This window comes from Pholis gunnellus, assembly GCF_910591455.1.
Source record: "Pholis gunnellus genome assembly, chromosome: 5".
In the NCBI taxonomy this organism is placed as follows: Eukaryota; Metazoa; Chordata; class Actinopteri; order Perciformes; family Pholidae; genus Pholis; species Pholis gunnellus.
The window spans coordinates 27,688,247-27,709,062 of record NC_136531.1 but is presented as its reverse complement, the minus strand read 5'-3'; the positions used below and the strand labels follow the sequence as shown (position 1 = coordinate 27,709,062).

The window sequence follows — 20,816 nt, the reverse complement described above, 5'->3', positions numbered from 1 at the left end:
ACAGCTGATTTGTTCTGCTGTGGTGCTTGGCAATGAAACCCTTTGTCTAAGGAATGGCGACATGTCAAATGGCCTCTGAGAGGTGATGCTGGATAATCTGAGGGTATTCTGAAATTAACACAACAGATCGAATTGAAATTACCAACATCATTTACAAAGACAACACTCTACAAACATGTATTATTATTCTAATGCTTTATAATAAAGATCTCTGCATTAGTAGGATATTTGACGTGGGCGTTACAACAATGAGCCACAGCCCTTACAGGTTTATTATTGAGCAGCACACCTAACGAATGTTCGAAAAAGCAGACCGCTACTCTAGTTACTCTTCCCACACCCAGTGAACCTGCTTTAATACCTTGAATGTCCACGAGAGAGTCTAACGTCATGTACGCCATGTATATTACAGAATGACTAATATACCAGGCAACATTCTTGCTTAAGTGAGAACCATTGAATGCCGCTACAGGCGTGTACCTCTGGGCTGGGCAGAACAGTGGTAGCAAGTCAGAGAGACCAACTGTCAAGAAGGACACCGCGTTAGAACCGGAAAGGATCCGTTTCCATCAGCCTGACAATACAAAGTATAATTTTAGCGGAAAGCACCACCGCTTGTCGAGTTAATGCCAGTGTCGTCTAGAACTAGCGTTAGTTGTTAGCTGGCTGCCTATAGTGCCAGCCGATTTAGCCCTTGCTAGGGGCAATAACGTTAGCAGCTAACGTTAACTCATCTAGCTTATCTGTTTTCAGCCTGGCTACCCGGGAAGAGCTTCCAGGATGAGGCTGAAAGTTGGATTTATTATACGGAGTTTGCTTTTCATTGGGACCTTTCTTGGATTGTTGGTGCTATGGTCTTCTCTGTCACCGAAACCCAACGATGAAAACCCCTTTGAAAAACGGGTGAGTTGACAACAGCAACCCAGTTAACCTAAAGTGTCCAAAGGGGAACTGCATGTAACAATAGTCCGTGCTAGCATGACTCTAACATCGAAGTGTATAATACACGTACCGTTAGCTATGCGACATGAGTAACAGGGATGGTGAATGATAATGACAGTAGGGTCATAGTAGCAGATTGTGTGTCTTAAATAGTAAGAACATTCTTCCTAATACAGCGGAATGGGGACACGCATTCATTCAGCTGTAGCTCTAGCTACTAACTTACATCGGTTGTCATGGAGATTTGTTCGTAGCTAGCTTCTAACTTAGCTGCCTCGATACTCTTTGCGTATGTAGTAATTTGACACATTTGTATGTAACATAACAGTGGCAACTTTTGTCGTTTAATACGAGTACAGTAGCTCTATTCACGTGTCACTGTTACCATTAACTCTGCATTCCGAAATCACACCGGATCCATATCCGCATATGTCACCATATTGGCATCATGCCTCGCTAAGCAGGAACTGTCGAGAAAGTTGACATGAGTCATGTCTTTGCTGAAAGTCTCGCTATTTCGACCAGGAATATGTTTTTAACATTGTCTCATACCATTCTCGTGAAGCACGTACGTCCCGTGATATAGCTTTCTGAAAAGACCAGTTAGTTCCGACTGACATTTGCTTTAATGCGTGAATGGCAGCATCATGATACATTTATGGCTAGGGTATAAGTGTGCCGACAAGCTTCCCCTGTCTTCTCCAAATAATACATTCTGTAATGAATGGTAATTTACAAAAACATTGTTTATCAAGTGGATGTGGTAACTACTAAGTTTTTAAGCGCATGTGTGTGCATTTTATTTCCCATACCCAGCATTACTTTAAGTCATTGGTCCTCTGTTAATTAATGTCCCTTCTGGAGACCTCTATTCTTGTTATTTTATTTCTTCAGCTCTGACAGCAGTTTGAGTTCTTGGGAGGTAGGTCATTGAAATTGTTGAAGCACATCAACACAAATAATAAATAAATATACTATATACTATAATGAGTCTATCCAGGCTAGATCCTGTAAATTACATGATGTGGAGTAGCCAGGGCATGTGTTATCTATTACACACTACCTCCTGCAATTATCCTTAAATATACACAGACATAGAGTGATTTGTGCAGTTATCAATGGTTGGTTAATGTTTGATCCAGTTAAATACGAATCCTTCTGAATGTGACTGAAACAAACTTTATGGATAGTAATATACATTAACAATGTTTTGAAACTTGGTTACCTGAGCACAGAATTAAGTCACTCTCCCTCTGTGTGTGTTGTAATCTGAGTTTCTTCCTGCTTTATTGACATTGTTGAGTCAGCCCGGGTGCCTTTCAGTGCATGTTTGTGCATATGAGAGTGCCCCACTGGCTAGCTCACGGCCGCCGCTCTGCACTGCGCTCATACGGCAGTTACAGCTGTAAACATTGTCTCGATGGATGGCGTTGTCGCGGAAGCATAGTGCCCACCCTCCAGTTTCCCCTTAGTTTAACACTGTTAGCTCTGTCAGTACGTTTTCTGTTGTTTGCACTGTTAGCGCTGTTAGCATTGTTAGCTGCAAGCCGCCGGCTCAGCCATCGCCATGTTGATAGTTGTTGAGAGGCAATAGAAATGCTCCCAATCTCGTATTTAGCACCTTTAAGATTTCATAAAGACATTGAATCTACGATTGTATGCCACAAAATTGCCATATGAAGGAAAAACCCCATTGAAGTATAGGGGAGCAACAAAAAACCTTTCTACAACTTAAGACTTTTGTAAAATTAGGCTTGAGTGACATGATTATTGGCTGTCTATGGCTGTCGGACTTTGTTGCTCACCTTTGGTACAATCAATAGGAGCCTTTTTATGCCTCGGCGCCGGCCACAGTCGTGGCTGAAGGCAATATGTTTTCGGTTCGTCTGTCCGTCTGCCCCATTCTTGTGAACGCGATGTCTCAGGAGGAAATGTCCTCAAACTTGGCAACAATGGTCACTTGGACTCAAAGATAAATGGATTATAATTTGGTGGTCAAAGGTTCAAACACATGTTATGCCAAAAAGCACAACTGTAGATCAGTGGTGTTTTGTAAAATCCTTGGTAGGAATGTGCATTTGTAAACCTTGTGTGCGTGCATGAGAACAAACAAAACGGTATAATGCTGCAACCAAGGGTCAAAAATTCAACAAGGTACCTTTTTTAACGCGCATAAGGTTCCCTAAATGACTAATTGGGTCTGACTCAACCATGCAGTAAATGTTTTAAAACCAAATAATGTGGAAAGTGATCTTTAAAAGCTCATAATGACAAACCCACAGAGCATTATGTAGGCTGCATTTATCCCCCTCTGTTAGTGATTACTTGTGACAGGCTCTTATCAGCTCTAAATAATCTTCCCAAATGATACACGTAGCTGTTAATCATATTGTTTTATTATTACTCATTAATTTGTTTGTCCCAGCAAGTTCAACTACTGTATTATTCTCTGTTGTAATGTTTATAATGTGCATTCTGTGCAATGTCTCTGTCGTATCCTCCACACAGGATGATGGTGTGCTGCCCAAAGGAGACCTAGCTGATCAGTTTAAGCCTGTGGTGCCCTGGCCTCATGTGGAAGGGGTGGAGGTCGACCTCAGCTCCATCAGACTCAAACATGGTGAGGCACAGTTCCATTTTGAAACATCCCATAAACAAACCCAGCTGCTACATTTTTAAGAAAAAGGCTCAAGCTTTTATTTAGCAGGCACTGTTGTAAAGGTTACCTGTCATTTTAAAGGTCCTGATATATATATTACATGTACAAGTCTGATATGTGTGAATTTTACCAGGAAGGAGTGTTTGCAAGGTAGTTAGGCTGTTAGACACTGTATCAAAAAAGTTTAAGAGAGTAAATGCAGCACAAGTCTGAAAACTGTCGAATTTACGTTTGTTTATGATTTGTTTACAACAATACACTCATTGTCCAACAGAGGTTTAAGATCTGTTCAACTCTCATCATTTTATACATTTTCAAAAGATACTTCACCATATGAAGGCAACTCAAATGAAAAAGTGTAAAGTAATGTTGTAATCACATTTGGATGGTGTTTAATCTGTCCCATTTATTACTCCAGAAAGGAGTAATCCTTCCAAAATCTCCAAATATTCTCTCTGCACACTGTTGAAGATTTGATATTTAAAATTGTCAAGCATGGGCTAGGAGGACATTTGGTGCTATTGGATGACATATCAAAACTGATAAAAACATAAAAACATTTATTTCTATCAAAAGTAAATGTCAGTTGCAGCCTTTGTAGCTGATAGCAATGCAAACAAACAAACAGGGATTTGGATCAACATCTGTAATGAGGTACTTAAAAAAATCCCAGAAGCAGAAGAAGGTTTTCTGAAATCTGAAAATTAGGGCAAAAGACATTAGGTACAGTTTTATTAGCACTTGCATGTTGTGGTATTGTGTCATCTTTTGGTCTCTGGTTGTCATCTCCAGGTGGTGCAAACCATCCCCATAATCCCGACCAGCAGCCAAACCAAAAACAGGTGATCCAGCAGCAGTATGTGACATTCAAGCCCCACACCCAAGCCTACACCAGCCCCATCCTGAAGAAAGGTATCCTGGGAAACTTTGAGCCCAAGGAACCTGAGCCTCCGGGGGTCCTCGGTGGTCCTGGAGAGGGAGCCAAGCCTTTTGTCCTGGGTCCAGAGTACAAAGACGCCGTCCAGAATTCCATCAAAGAGTTTGGCTTCAACATGGTAGCTAGTGACATGATCTCACTGGACAGAACCATCAGTGATATACGCCATGAAGAGTGAGTACTGCCGTTCATACTGACAATTCTTCTTTGCTCACTTTGTTGTTTATTTTAACTGTGATCCACCCTAGATTACAATTACAACACTTAATCCTAATATGTCATAACATGTCATAATAATTTACCAGCACATTTTACATTTACATGCGTCTTCGTTAATCCGATCACATATGCACTCAAGATGCATTGAGGAATCATTGAGGTCCGATCGTTACGACCACATTCAAAGGTGGTCTGAGCACATTCTTTTCACTGTTTTTCTTTGGATTGATGTTACCTTAAATTGATGGGTCGGCATACTCCACGCCCTCTACTAACTGTTGTATTTTAGACAAAAGAATGCCAAGAATCAACAAGTGAACAAAAAAAAAATTATTATTATTTGTCTTAACGATCACAAGTTAAACACCATTAATATGACATTTATGCTACAAAGTCATTTACCAGAAAGGGGTGCTTGCACATATTTGCCTACCAAAACTTGCAGATGTCATCTGGAATAATTTGGACCAATTTTCTTGTTACCTGTGTTGAGGAAATCATTCAAGTCCAGTTCAGAAGTTGCTGTGGTGTTGTGTTTGGCATTGAGTTTAATAAAGCATACCGGTATACTGGTGACCTCACAGACAGAGCAGATCTGAGCTGGTGAGTTGACCGAGAATAAATGAAGAAGAAGCATTTGATACAGGGAGCCAGAGCAGTGGTTAGACTAAATACTAGAAGACAGAGGTAAGGGGGACTGGAAGGGGGGCATTCAGACCTGCAGGAAGGACATACAGTTGATATTTGGTCAATCAAGGGGTCGACACAGCAGGGGCCTGAAGTAGCACCTAGGTGTCTTTGGTTAGGAAGTCTGGCCCCAATGTGTATTCTTCATCACCTCACAACCCTATGTGTTTCTGCATGACCTCTCTGCAGATCAGACCTTTTGTGACACAACTCTTTAAAAATGGCAAGCCTTAACTTAAATAGTAGTCGTTTTTACAGAAAGCAGTGGTAAACATGGTTCTCTGATTTTTTCCGCCAGTTTGAGAAATAGTCAACCAAACCTAACATTTAAGTGGGAATAAGAAGGGGGCAATACAGCGACGGAGCTGTACTGGTTGTTAAGTCGACTTATAGAAATAACAAACTAAATCAGCTTAATTTGATATCATGACAACTGTAGGTTAAATTCTTCTACCTCTACCATGGCTTCTTTTTGGAAATTGCATTAGCGGGAGGGATGTTTCACTTTGTCTTATCCTTGACCCCATTAATGGTGGGTGCACTCTCCTCTCTCAGCTCAGCAGTCCCCACATTTTACTGGAAACCAAACTTCTAAATCTCTTGGAGGATTAAACACTCCAAACTTTTAGTCTTATTTCCTAGCCATATGGTTACAGCAGACAAACATTGGTTAAATGACTACAACTATTAAAGGCTAGGCTTAGAACAATCAGTAACTCCGGATCCACACATTAAAGACATCTTCTTGATTGACCAAACCATCAAGAAAGATGTTTTACTTATCTCACCATCAACGCAACATCCTTCAACACAATCTCGCTCCACCAGAACAAACTCCACCATGGAATCATCATGTTTTGTAATGGAAAAACATTTTTTTCCAAAAATGGTAAGGGAGAGGATTCAGCCTGATCCATCTTTTCAATAATTGCTTGCTTTCGACCAACTGCAGGACACATGTAACTCTTCTGCCCATCCATATATATATATGGATATATGATTAAAATTACTAATATTAAGATTTCTTATCAATAAAAATACAATCATTTATTTGTTATCATTTGTGATATCAAATAAATGGACTAGATGACTTAAACGAAGTAAAAGGAAATAGTTGATGATGATGATAAATATTTTAGTTCATTGGCTATAGGCCTATTAGAATAAACCAAGTGAAAACTTTAATTTATTATATAAAACAGATGTTGACAAACTGTATAATTTGCAAATTAAAATGGGTAATAAATCACAATAAATCGCAATGTTAGATATTGTAATATATATCGCAATAATATTGTGGCGTGACTTAAGTATTGTGATTATATCGTATCGTGGGGCCTTCCACCCCTAATGGTGTCAGTCGGAGCTCTCCACCTCCCACCAGAGCAAGGCCAGCAACCTCGCTGGAGTCTGAGCTGAAGGAGTTTCTTCGTCTTCTCGTCTGATTTTGTTTCTTTGTTTGTATTAACTCTTTAAGGCTATGTGCTACCACAAGGTGACTTTTGGTGTTATTTATTTTGATATAAACCACTACTAGCATCCCTCCTTTGCATACTGTAGTCCTTGCTGTTGGCTTCTTGAAGCTAGGCGGAAAAACCAGAAATTCTTTTTCATCATGTACAACTCAGACCAACTTTACTTTCATCTGAGCTTCCTCCCATTATAAACACAACCTCCAGCTGATCTGGGTCTGTCCAGAGGCCCCACTAGAGTCTGAGCTGTAGGAGTTTCTGGTGAACCTGCATGATTTCATCTGATTTTGCGCAGAATTTGACCTGGTAGGATGACGAGCATTAAGACTGACTAATTTGAAATAAGCCAATCTTGTTGCTGATTTACTAATGTAGGTCATATACAGGCATCCATATTAAATCAAGACTGTTTCATAACCAGTTAAAGGTTCCTCACATAACTTTAACCACACTGTTTTTGTCAACGGAGTTAGTGGCTTTGAAGAATGCATATATACGTTTCATTTTCAGTTCCCTGTCAGAAATGGCTGTCTGATGGCATAAATAGTCTATATATAGTGGACACTTATACGGATATTGATTTTTAGGACCTTTATATATGGTTCAATTTGTTTTGCTGCTGCTTGTGTCGGTACTCCTGTCTGTTTCTCTGTAGGTAATACACTGACAATAGATAGGAGCCTCATAAAACCTCACTTCAGAACATCCAAACTATCCCTCTAATGCAAAAAATGAAGCAGATCAGATCATTTCTAGCAACTCCCAATATAAGCCCCACCCATTTACAGTATCATTCGAATATAGATATTTTCTGACATAAACAGAGTAGTAGTTTTACATTACACCCCTAATACCTTCTGCATGACATGCAACTCTAAAACTCAACTGATACGGAACAGAATACAACATTGAACACACCTCACTACCCACAAACTCCACTCAATAGGTTTCTCCACCAATGCATGTCACACTGCATTAGATGACTATTTTGACTCATTTTGGACACGCCCACACATCCTATGAGTGACATGAAGTTGAAAGCAGCAACATTCCTAATGGGGACCTGTAATGAATGTGTTAAACTGACCCGCACTTGGCACTCTGTCCCACCTCTCCAGGTGTAAGTACTGGCACTATGATGACAGACTGATGACCTCCAGTGTGGTGATAGTCTTCCATAATGAAGGCTGGTCTACACTGATGAGAACAGTCCACAGTGTCATCAAGAGGACTCCCAGGAAATACCTGGCTGAGATAGTCATGATAGATGACTTCAGCAACAAAGGTGGGTTTGCTTTCCTCACATACTATATATGAGTGGTGGAAAATGTAATCGTAGTTGCATTGTTATTATCTCTTGAATAATTCAGCGTCAATGCACAAAAATAAGCAATGAGATTAAGGAGAGCTCCCCTATGACCGGTGTTTTACTGAATAGCTGACTACTCACCTCTGTCAGCAAGGTGAAGTCATATTTTTCTAGTTATTAATGGATTGTGATTGTTGCAGGATGCAAAAGCAACATATGTTTTATTCTGTGCCCCAAGAGGGAAGGTCATTAGGTGTTAACTATGTTGTTTCCATTCCATACGGACCAAGTCTATCCAGGGCTACTATTCAAGTGGAGCACAAGAATCTGAATCTGAATCAGAACCGTTTATTGCCAATGTATGTTTCACAGACAAGAAATTTGTCATGGTGGGTGGTGCATAACATTAGACAATAACATTAATCAATAACATTCAACAATCAACAGTGCAAGAAATAGAAACATATTAAAATGTACAATAGAATATAGAAGAATTTAAAATAAAGTGCACAGACAAACAAACAAACAGATAACAGTACTAGATAGTAGATCGTAGATTCATAGTCTCGCTAAACTTCCAGTTTCTCACACTGCTTTAACAGAAAAACAATCCAACATCTTCATCTTACCATAGTCCAAAGTAATGTGTGTGATGTGGCGTAACTTTGTAACAGTCTGGTGAAGATGGTGGGAAGAACAGAGATAAGTGGATCCTGTTCAAAGATGAGAGCTGCTCTGGACACACTTCATTAAATCCAACTATTGTCAGGTGTCAAACAAGTACCTCCATTGGTGGTTTACAAAGTAAACTGTAATGGTGTAACATAGTATTGCATGTGTATGTCTGTGTGTGTGTGTGTGTGTGTGTGTGTGTGTGTGTGTGTGTGTGTGTGTGTGTGTGTGTGTGTGTGTGTGTGTGTGTGTGTGTGTGTGTAGCCCATCTAAAGGAGCGCTTGGAGGAGTACATCAAACAATGGAACGGCCTTGTAAAACTCTTCAGAAATGAGAAGAGAGAAGGACTGATCCAGGCCAGGAGTATCGGAGCCAACAAGGCCACTAAAGGACAGGTATCCGATCATGATGCTTCTGCTGCTCCTACCACAACTACTGTCACTAGTGTGTGAATATTTCACTTGTAATCAGTGGCTCAACCTTCAAAATGAGTTTGTATTACAATATTCCAGATACAGTTTCTAACGTTGGGCCCTCAGTTTATACTAAGTGTGAAACACTAATCAACAGCTGGTAGTTTTGATCAGACTGACACCATGACATTCTCATCAAACAAAGGAACACAGACAACCAAGTGTTTGTGCGTGTTTGTTTTCTAGGTGCTGATCTACCTGGATGCTCATTGCGAGGTTGGAATCAACTGGTATGGTCCATTGGTTGCCCCTATTTCAAAAGACAGGTAACACACTCACACACCTGTTGAGCGTCACACACATGATAATGGCTGTCAATGACTTCTGACTTTATAAAGATTGGCCGACATCCATCAGAGATTATTTATTACTCAATTGTATTCTATCTATTATATTTTAACTCATCTTTCCTTATACATTTTGTAGCTTTTATGGTCGGCAGTATGTTATGATCTAAACAGGGAACATTGTTATGCTACCATTTCTATATACAGATTTTCAATAATCCACTATTGGTGCATGCATGCATGCACATGGCAGCTTTTACACACTACATCCTTCTTCATGTCCTATTCTGATATCTGTACTTGAATATCCAGATCTGTGCTCTTACCTTTATTCTAAACTAAAGGCTCACTGTGTGCAGCTCATTCAAATACATAATTATCACTTTTTAGCGTTTCTTTTCTGTCTTGATCCAGTGGTAGAGATTTATGGGTTGCTTTTATTTTACACATGTGTACATGTCCATCAATTGTTCCAGATGTTTCACTGCATTAAATTTGCTTCTGCTTTCAGCTGTAACAGTGTACTAAAGCACTGTTGCTGCACCAACTCTGCAGGCTGTATGTACTGTTTATGCATCTTGCACGTTCCAGGAATGATTCTGTGATATGAAGTGCACTTTAAATTGCCGTGCATTTCCTGCTTCTTAGCTTCTACAATATGTTACAGTGTGTGTGAGCCACAGAACTGTTTCATCTTTTTAGTAAAGACACAAGACACATGGCATAGCCGGTGATTGCAGGAAAATGTTTGTTTTTGAAAGGCTAAGTTTCCAACAAATATGGATTAAGATGTTGAATTTTGAAAATAATGGAATCACCAGACTCTCTGGAGGTAGGATTTCCCGATCCTGCAAGCTGTTACTCCGCAGGGAGGAAATCCTGCAGCATGTGCTCCTTCTGCCCTTGTGGCGCAGTTGCACCGGCACTGCACAGTGACCCGTAGTGGTCCAAGTCCAACTAATGGTCCTCCAGTCCGTCAAAATGACGGACGGCCTGCAGATTTTTCTGTCATTGTTAAAAGAAATTTGTCAATGATGGAAAATATTCAGTTAATGTGATCTTTGCTCCATAGCTCAGCTGTAAAACTCACATCTTCAACATTTTGAGCAGGACAATCAGCCCAATACAGACAAAGGTTTATGTGTGTGTCTGTCTTTGTGTGTATGTTTGTAGGACAGTATGTACAGTACCACTGATAGACTATATAGATGGTAATGAGTACAGTATGGAGCCCCAGCAAGGTGGAGATGAGGACGGCCTGGCTAGAGGAGCATGGGATTGGAGCCTGCTCTGGAAGAGAGTACCGCTTAGCCAGCGAGAGAAGGCCCAGAGAAAACATACCACCCAGCCCTACCGGTACATTCACCGCAGCCAGCATGCTAACACTCATCCCTGTTTTGTTTGTTTTCTCCATCTCCCATCTCTTCATCCCACCTGTTCTATTTTCCACTGTGTCTCGCTCTGTCTTGGTCTCTGACACCCCCACCTTTGTGTCTTTTACTGGCACTGCTGTCCGTATTTTCCTTCATGTACACCACCCCTACACCTCTTCCCCCGTGTATCTTGTATGCATGACCCCACCCCCCACTCTGTCAGAACGGTGTGTACCGTGCCTATGATCGACTCCATCCACGGCCAGAGGTTCACCATCGAGCCCCAGGGTGGAGGAGACGAGGACGGCTTCGCTAGAGGAGCCTGGGATTGGAGCATGCTCTGGAAGAGAGTACCTCTGGGAGAAGCAGAAAAAAAACACAGAAAAACTCAGACTGAGCCATATAGGTACAGAAAACCAATCCCTACTGACTAATCTGGACACTGTCATCAACACAGAAGACAAACATCCCAACTAACCTTGACAAGTGCTAATGATATGTCTGACATTAAGACTATCACTACCTCAACTAATTTAACTTAGAAATGCTAATCTTAAACCAGAGGGATGAAAATACAGAAAACCAACTCATCTCAGTAGAACTGCTTACATTTACCAGGGTGATTGGGTACCATCAGCTGATATTTAATACCAACTCTCTTTAGATATTTACATTTGGAGAACTTTAAATATATAAAATATATAATGAGTCTAACCCTTACTGCATATCACAACTAACTAACTAAACCCAAACTATGGAGTTGCTCTGATGGGGAGTAGCTTACTACTGTTCTGTCCACTGACTGCCTGTGCTTCAACGTTTCGCCCCGTTTGTTTCATTTAGTGGGATTTACTCTCATACGTCTTTTACTCCAAATTTGACTTTGTGATGTTTTTGCTGTAACTACAGTAATTGAGGCTAACTTACCAAATGAATTCCTGTTTTTGGGAGTCTGGGAGTCTGTGAATCTACCTCTACGGCATGGTCTTCAGTGAGAAAAGATTGGGTCTAAATCTAAAAGCAGAGGGAGTGATGAGTTTGTGTTGGGACATTTTGTTGGGTCTACAGGGGAACTTCTGGTGTGTATCGGGTTCGGACTGGGGCACCATCACCCCCACCTTCCCCCAATCACTTTCATTCATCGTCTCCTTTCAGTCTTTTTTCCTCCACTTTGCTTCCACTAATTTGTTAGTGTGTGAAGACTTTGTTTCCTTGTCAGTCTGAATTTATGTTCTCTGTGTTGTTATTAATACTGTAAATGACTGAATGTGCTTTAAAGGTGCTACATTTTATATTCAGAGCATTAATATAGCACCAAACAAGTATTAGCTATGTAAAGACAAGTGAAGTAATGTCGCCCTGAGCAAAGAAGGAAGTCAAAGTCCTGGTCTGTAGTCACCGTTCGTTTCCTCCCCAGGTAAACACTGTTGGCTCTGCCAACACTGTTGCTGCTGTTAGTGCTGTTAGCACTGTTTTTTGATAGCCATCGCTTCAGTCTTTGTGTGATTTTCAGACCAACCTTAAAAGACTAGATAATGACACAGTAACCGTGAGTTATATTGAGGCGATACAAAAATAAATTGAATTGAATTGAGTGTGAAGAGTAATGTTGAGCTACACAATAGCCGTGTTTCCATTCACATTCACATTCTTTATGCGCATTTTGAAGTTGCAAAAATGAAATTACAAAAGTTTTATGGAAACAGCAAAAATTCTACAAAACTTCCTCAGTTGCGGAAAAACATTTTTGACACTCTCTTAAGATGGTCTTTGCCTTTGTCGGAAAAAAAAGTTGATACACTAAATAGATTACAGAAATGCATTTGTCGAATAAATTCTGACATAGAAAACATGTAACTCACTTAAGACTAAAGAATGATCGTCTGTTTCTGCCGTCGGCATCTTCTCAGATATTCCCATAGTGTGTAAATATTTGTCTTTGTCTCTGGACAGCATTACACATAGTCAATACTAGTTGACATAAAAGAAAAATTAAAACTTGCCCAATTGAAAGAAATTCCCAAAGACCTCTCCATTTTTCTATCGTACAAAGGGCCAAGCCAACTTGTTTTGTTTCTGGTTCTCAACTTCTACTTCTTCCTCTCTGTTTACTGGTGGATTTCTGCGACATTTCAAAAGTTCACTTTAAATTCGCTTGACAATTGAATGGAAACACAGCTAGTGATGCACGTGTCTGTTTCTGGCTGTGGATGTGTCTGTCTGTTTTTATAACTGCAGGTCTCCAGCAATGGCGGGTGGTCTCTTTGCTATAGAGAGAGACTTCTTCTTTGAGCTGGGCCTGTATGATCCAGGACTGCAGATATGGGGAGGAGAGAATTTTGAAATATCATATAAGGTAGACATGGAATAGACCAGTTTTATACAGACTGGGGCTGAACGTCCACATACCCATTTAAGCATTTAGACCAATATTCCCCTTTTTATATATATATTATTTCTGTTCTTATGTAGATCTGGCAGTGTGGTGGCCAGCTGCTCTTTGTACCCTGCTCTCGTATCGGACATATCTACAGACTGCAGGGATGGCAAGGCAACCCTCCACCTGCACATGTTGGATCGTCACCCACTCTGAAGGTAGAGTGACTCATGCTTTGATCTGTGTAGATTCATGACTAAAACTCTGTACATTTCAAAGACAGAAATGTGCACTTGCACAGATTTATCAGATTTATAAAGCTGTGGGTAAGCATGTTTCTATTTTATAAATTATGTTCATTGTGGAAATGGCGCAAGTGCACATCCCTCATTTCCACTACCACAGTTGATCATAAAATGGCTGCAGACATGCCTTTAACTATACCTTTTGCATATATTGCGTACCACCTCTACCTGCTTCTCCACTTGTACCTGATCCACTTGTCTTTCGACCTAACATTCATTAAAAGTCAGAAAGGTAATTGGTTGTTAAGTTTACAGCCTCACAATATGGGATAACTTGTAAAGATCATAAATGGGAGAAATAACATGATACCTCCAATGTAAAGACGTTCATACATGTGGCTTTGATTGACATTTTACAGATCTTTGGGTAGATTGCAATTCAATTACACAATCAGTAAAACTGGTTTTCAACCCGAATAAACAATTCATATCATTACATTCTAACTTACTTTAGTCTCCACGTTATTATATCAGCCCGATTGTTCTAGTAGAAAAACAAATGTGTGCCGGCCTGGTCTGTAGTCTGAGTGAGGTGCACACATTCTCACTGCACATTGGGGCGACTGTGGCTCAGCGGTAGAGCAGGGTCATCTTTCAATCAGATGATTGGGGGTTTGATCACCGGCTCCGCTAGTCCATTTCGAAGGACAAGACACTTTGCTTTCCTGCAGGCTGTTCCGGTGGTGTATGAATGATTAGTTAGTCCTGACGTGCAGGTGGCACCTTGCATGGTAGCCCCTGTCATCAGTGTGAATGATGACATGTAGTGTTAAAGTGCTTTGAGTGGTTGGAACACTAGAAAAGAACGATACAAGTACAGTCTATTTACCGTTACATTCTTCCATTATAAATCCCAGTTTTTGTGGTAAATTGTGTTTTTTGTGCATATGCATTGTTTATTCATCTAGACCCAGGTGTGCGGTTTTAGACCCACTAATCAATTGTACGGTAACATTTTGTATATTGTCCGTCCTAGATTTATTCGGTTATTACAGCAGATAAAATCAGCATTATATTATAGCTCAGAATGCAAAAATATGTTTTATGTCATATTAAGTATAATACATGTGTGTGTCTACAGAACTATGTTCGTGTGGTGGAGACATGGTGGGATGACTATAAGGACTACTTCTATGCCAGCCGTCCTGAAACTCTCACTCTAGCCTACGGAGACATCAGTGACCTTAAACGCTTCAGGTATGACAAACATACAACAAAATATGCATACTTTGTATTATTATTATTAGACTTGTATTCTTTTGTGTCACTTGCTTTTACTTTTCCAACACTGAATTTCTAATTTTACCATTAGTTACCATCTTAAAGCCCCTGTACACTGTCTGATTTCTAGGCTGTTCCAGACAAAAGTTATCGAGGTATCACACTGTAAGAAAGTAAAAATGTAATTTCAAATCTATTGGCTAATGGATTAAAGGGTGGGAGTTGTCGTAGTCAATGTCCAAGTGCTGCAAAAAGGCTGCAAAGCAGTCAATGCAGTGGCTTCTTTTCCCTGGGAAGTTTGTTCTCCCTGAGCTGAGAAGCACATGCTGCTGGAAAGGCTCTGTCCAAATTAGAGTTTCTGTGACTGAAAATGTTTAAAAAAAAAGCAACTTAAACTTTATTTTAATTAATTGTAATTAAGTGTTTCCACTTTGGTTAGCGCTATGACCAAAGTTTATATGTTTTTGCTACATTTTCAAAACATGAGTGTCACAGATAGATGAGGTGTTGTTGACGTTGCTTGCATCTTTTTGTTTTCATCTACATTTATTGCAGAAAACCTGACATACCTCAAAATTGATGTTGTACAGCCAAGACTCATCTGTGAAATGGAATGAACTTAGAAAATTGTCTAAAAGCACAGTTTCAGGATTTGTTTTATGTCTGCAATATAAGTGCTGTTAGTGTATTGTAGAGAATCAAATTATCCAAATGTGTCTGTTTCAGAAGAGAAATGTACACGCATACAGGAATTTCTAGTTTCCCAGTTCATGTCAATTGTGGAATTGGTCATAGTGTATATTTATTCAGATACTCTTTATAGTCTTTTATTTATGCGTTTAAAAAGACGTCTTTGGCATAAATTCAACTTTAGACACTAAAGATTCTCAACATTTCAAATTAGATGAAAATATTCATTCCTCTATTTTTAGAATTTGTTATGAAATGAAGACATGAGTAGCTCACAGTGAAACTGGTTGTGGATTAATGGTTTGCTGTTTGTTGACTGAATTTTTTTTGTCAGGGAGGAACATCGATGCAAGAGCTTCAAGTGGTTCATGGAGGAAATAGCGTATGACATTCCACAGCACTACCCTCTGCCTCCTAAAAATGTAGAATGGGGGGAGGTAGGCTTACACACACACACACACACACGTGTTTCTGTTTCTTTCATGGTTGTTCGACAGCTCGTTTGAACCATTTTGTGAAGTATCCTGTGTTTTAAGGTTGTGGATGTGCATCCTGTCTGTGTCTGCGTAGATTCGAGGCTTTGAGACAAGTTACTGTATTGACAGTATGGGACACACCAATGGGGGCAATGTGGAAATAGGACCATGCCACAGGATGGGGGGCAACCAGGTAATAAAACACACACACACACACCTCATGTATTGTGTTGCATTGTCTCCTGTAGCTCTGTTCAGTCCAGATGGAGACGGTCTTGATCTGGGTCGGTTTGGTCTTTGATGAGCGTGTCGGCCAGAGAATAAACAAACAATATGCAGCCCTGTCTGATTTACTTACTTTAGGACGATTGGACTCCATGTCCCTCAGTGAATAAGTAGTTTTTCTTATTCTGCCCATATCGTAAGTTGCCATGCTACGTTAGAAATCAGCTTTTGCTTTTGTCAATTTTCTGTCTTGGTTTTAACTCTCAAAACTAATTATTGTATTGTAGTAGTAGTTGTTTTAGTCAGACACGTTTTTTAAATTATAGTACTTGAGTCTGTGATATGTTAATTACTGCAGTGTAAACTGTGTGTATGTATGCGTACGTGCGTGTGTGTAGTTGTTCCGTATCAATGAAGCCAACCAGTTGATGCAGTATGACCAGTGCCTGACGAGAGGAGGTGATAACTCAGCTGTCATCATCACACACTGTGATCAGAATCAACACAATGAGTGGAAGTACTTCAAGGTGAGACACAGACAAACACAGGCTACTGATCAAAACAAAAGATCTCTTCAGTGCTTGTATTTGACCTCGCTCTACTCACCAGTGTGTGCAAACAGGAAAGGATGAGAGCACACTGATGAATCTGAGACAGACTAGTTAGAAAGTAGAAAGTATTGGAATGAAGAAGAATTCACCCACTCTCTCTCTTTCCAGGATCTCCATCGGTTCACTCGTGTAACAACAGGTAAATATCTGCACTTTTTTAACACGGACCACAGATTTCTCACTCAGTGATTCATTGTCATCACGCAAACCGTCATGTCACAAGTGGAAGGAAGATTAGGAAGCCTTCATTTGAATAAAGTCTTATTAAACTTCTACAGTCACTGATGGTGTCACACTACAACTGTTGTCTGTAGTACTTTTGCTTTGGTTAGTACATAAGTACTGCAATCTGATCAGACAGAGCATGCAGCAAGCACTAGCTGGTAGTGTAGCTTTAGTGTAGTTTATGAGTGTTTTTCTTTTCTCAAGTTTAATATATTTGTGTTGTTGTTTGCAGTTTTTCTTGATACTAAATTAAATTCCAGTGTAGTTTACTGTTTACAGTTTGCTGGTATATACTGTGTGTTTTGAACTTGACAAGGTTATTTTTCAACTGTAAAATGTCTTGCTCACTACATACTGTCATTTGGATACAACTATTAATAACCAATTTTAAGGGAGCCTTGTAACAAAAATAATTGTATTGGTGCTAGTTGAATCACTAAACAAGATCACTCAGGAAGCTGGGGTGGCAAGAAAACAGAATGTATAAAAACAGAACAGGTGCTAAATCCAAATTCAGAGCATTGACATTGGAGGAAACAACTATTTTCTATGTAAAGATATAGAGGAGTAATCTCTACCTGAGCAGAGAAGGAAGTCACTCTCCCGCTGTGTGTGTTGTAATCCAAGCTTCTCTGTGCTTTGTTGACATAGCCGGGCCAGACGTGCATGCATGCTAGTGCATGTTAGTGGATGTGAGTGTCTCTGTTGTGCCCCACTGGCATGCTCATGGCTGCCGCTCTGCACTGCGCTTATCCGTTGGGTACAGCTGATAAACACATCCCGACTCACAGCGTTGTCGCGGAGGTGTAGTTCCCAGCCTCCAACAGAAATACCGTAATCTACTTTAAGACGTCTCTGTAGCTCACACCAAGATGAGGGTGCAACAACTTTAAAACCACTTTAACCAAACGGCTTGAACAGAGGAGATCCCCACACCAACACACACAGCTTGTACATGGCCCACATGGTTGTCTGTCTGGATCTCCCAGCCTCTTAACCACCATGGCACTAATCAGCGACTGAGCCCAGCCACGTTCGCTCACACGCTGCAACTGCTAGGCAGGAAAAAGGGTGGCACCTGAATAGACACTGGGGGGGTAGAGAGAAAACAACACGGCACGCAACATACTTCTAAACAGGGGTTTCTCAAACCCTGTAACAAGTATTAATAGTAATGTTTTGTCTGATCCCAACAGGGAAATGTCTGGACCGCTCCGACCTGCTCCACAAAGTCTTCATATCAGACTGTGACTCCAGTAAAACCACTCAGAAATGGGAGATGAACAACATAGTCGCTGTCTGAAGACTTAACAATTCGCACAAAGAAAACCACTGGCAGCATGGAGGGAAACATGGGGACTGTATGAGGACATACACACACACACACACAAACCAAGAAATACATCCATACTTTATGTTTACAGATATATGAAGCGGATACTGTCCTTTTAAAGAAAATATGTTTTTGATATAAGTCGGTCAGTGTCACCTCCTCTAGCTTGAAGCTAATACAAAAGGCTTCATAAAACAATAAGCAGTGGTTTCCCTTGAACCATATCAAGGTCCATTCCTGGTGTTCCATGCCTGAAACCATCCCACCTAGAATATGCTTTCAAATGCACAATAGCATGACTAAAAGAAAGTGTTCTTTATTTTGTTAAATTCGATTGGTTGCCATTTACTTCTATTGATATTTCCATTGGCTTGAATTTTGTTTCATCAACTTCCACAGACACTGAGATGCTTTCGAGAAACTTGACAATTTCAAGGAGAGCACACCTTTAACAGTGATCTGCCTGACTGAGGACTTATGAACTGCCTGCCTTACTGACAGTCTTGATGAGTAATTCAGTACCTGACCAGTTGTCTGTGAATAACTGCCTGTGTGAAAATGAAAGAAATACACTGGGTTGTTGGGTGGGGAATGACACCAGTGAGAAATACACATCTTATATTTGGGAAAACAGCAAATGAAGAAAATGTGTGGGTTTTTTGCTTGTTTTTGCAAGGGGAAGAGGGTTTGGTGTATGGATGAACGTGTATGCAATGTTTTGTACAATGTAAATAGATTCCTTTGTAAAGAAGATCGTGGTGAATTTTGTGAAGGGCATTGAATGATGTAAATATCTAACTTATAGCAGAAATGTAATAATATGGGGTGAACAGTGGATGATTGAGCAAATAAAAGACCTGATTTTTACTACTACTACTACTGTGTTCTCTCTTTGTTATTGTGATTTCAGGAAAAAAAGTTAGAGTAGAGGGGTCATGCTGGTCATAGAAAGTCCTAACCGTACCCCAAATCATAAAAAAACAGTTTTGTCACCAACCCCTCGTGTTATCTAGCAGTATAGATTTTTGCGTTCAACCCAATGAAATGTAGGTCAATGAAATTTCGTTTGTAATGCAACTGAAATGGTAAAATAGCCCTAATGTGCAGCTGACAGTGAGGTCTAGCACCCCGAGGAAAGTTTGTACTCAGCACAGTAAAGCACAATTTACTTTTACCGCATAACATTCAATGTGGAAATAACATTAAAAGTGCCATGGTATTTGATAATCTGTGCTATGATTCACCTTTAGTAGTAATGACAGCTTTTATATTCAACCTTTTTTTCCTATTTTAACATGTTTACAGTGATGGTCTTTAGTAATGTTCACCACTCTTGACTTTTCAGCCCCTCATTCCCTCAATTTGTAGTTTCTCACAATGTAGCCGATCTATCGAAACAGTTATGAGTCCTTAATCCTTTATTAAAAGTAATAGTGAAGAAACTTCACTCCGGTTTTAAAGATAAGGAATACAACTGCATTCTGTCCAGATGTGAAAGTCTAGAAACCTACTTATGATGGCTTTTATCTTGATGTATGTGGTACTATGTTTTTATTCAAGACAAATACAAAACATAGGTTCACAATTGCACTAGTTTGACCAAATCACTGCTACTTTAATGTCACTTGCAATCGTGACCAGGAAGAGAATTTGACAGCACCTGTCAAAAGTGATTTTGGTCACACTACACTATATAACAGTAAGGTTATTGAATATTATTTCCAATAATAATACACCATAATTAATCAACAACATATTTTATCAAAATAACAGTTGTAGTAGAACAAGACGGATCCCATTGATGTATGAAGTGATTTTGGCCACACTACACTATATAACAGTAAAGTTATTGAATATTATTTCCAATAATAATTCACTAAAATGTATCAAAAACATATTTTATCAAAATAACAATTGTAGTTGGCCTACAACAAGGAGGAGCCAATTGATATAAGAAGTGATTCTGGTCAGCCTACACTTTATAACAGGGAAGTTATTGAAAAGATTTTCCATTACTAATTCACAGAAATTAATCAAAAGCATATGTTATCAAAATAACAGTTGTAATACAACAAGGAGAAGCCCATTGATGTGTGAAGTGATTTTGGTCACATTACATTGCATGACAGTGAAGTTATTGAATATTGTTTTCGTATGTATTTTCCGCATTGCACTTTGTAGACGGTCCCTGTGCACTCGTCTCGCAGCCGGTGTTACGTGCCTACTGGTTTTTGAACCTACTGGTTTCCCTTCCGTGCGTGTGTTGTGTTCGCTTAAAAGCAGCAGCTGTTCTCCGCCTCTGTCGCCTGATTCGTCACACATT

At 39.9% G+C, this 20,816-nt stretch overlaps 1 protein-coding gene across 2 annotated transcripts; it reads left to right on the top strand.

Annotated features, from left to right (window-relative positions):
* Positions 1–307: 307 nt before the first annotated feature.
* Positions 308–19,369, top strand: galnt7 (UDP-N-acetyl-alpha-D-galactosamine: polypeptide N-acetylgalactosaminyltransferase 7). Of its 2 annotated transcripts, none has more exons than XM_079159669.1 (15): positions 308–903; positions 3,451–3,562; positions 4,394–4,712; positions 8,035–8,201; positions 9,162–9,292; positions 9,557–9,636; positions 10,831–11,013; positions 13,269–13,386; positions 13,503–13,625; positions 14,794–14,909; positions 15,958–16,060; positions 16,194–16,292; positions 16,723–16,851; positions 17,044–17,074; positions 18,357–19,369. In XM_079159669.1, the coding sequence occupies exons 1-15, from the start codon at positions 781–783 to the stop codon at positions 18,461–18,463; spliced, it is 1,941 nt and encodes a 646-aa protein (XP_079015795.1). In that variant the 5' UTR covers positions 308–780; the 3' UTR covers positions 18,464–19,369. The 2 variants fall into 2 exon arrangements, with proteins under 2 accessions (XP_079015795.1, XP_079015794.1); XM_079159668.1 differs by lacking the exon at positions 10,831–11,013 and adding an exon at positions 11,254–11,436 and having other exon boundaries at positions 310–903.
* Positions 19,370–20,816: the final 1,447 nt, after the last annotated feature.

Excerpts from the sequence above, each read along its gene's own strand:
- galnt7 (XM_079159669.1), top strand. The coding sequence starts at position 781 with ATGAGGCTGAAAGTTGGATTTATTATACGGAGTTTGCTTTTCATTGGG. Across the intron at positions 9,637-10,830 it reads GCCCCTATTTCAAAAGACAG|GACAGTATGTACAGTACCAC; the intron begins GTAACACACTCA and ends GTATGTTTGTAG. Across the intron at positions 11,014-13,268 it reads CATACCACCCAGCCCTACCG|GTCTCCAGCAATGGCGGGTG; the intron begins GTACATTCACCG and ends TTATAACTGCAG.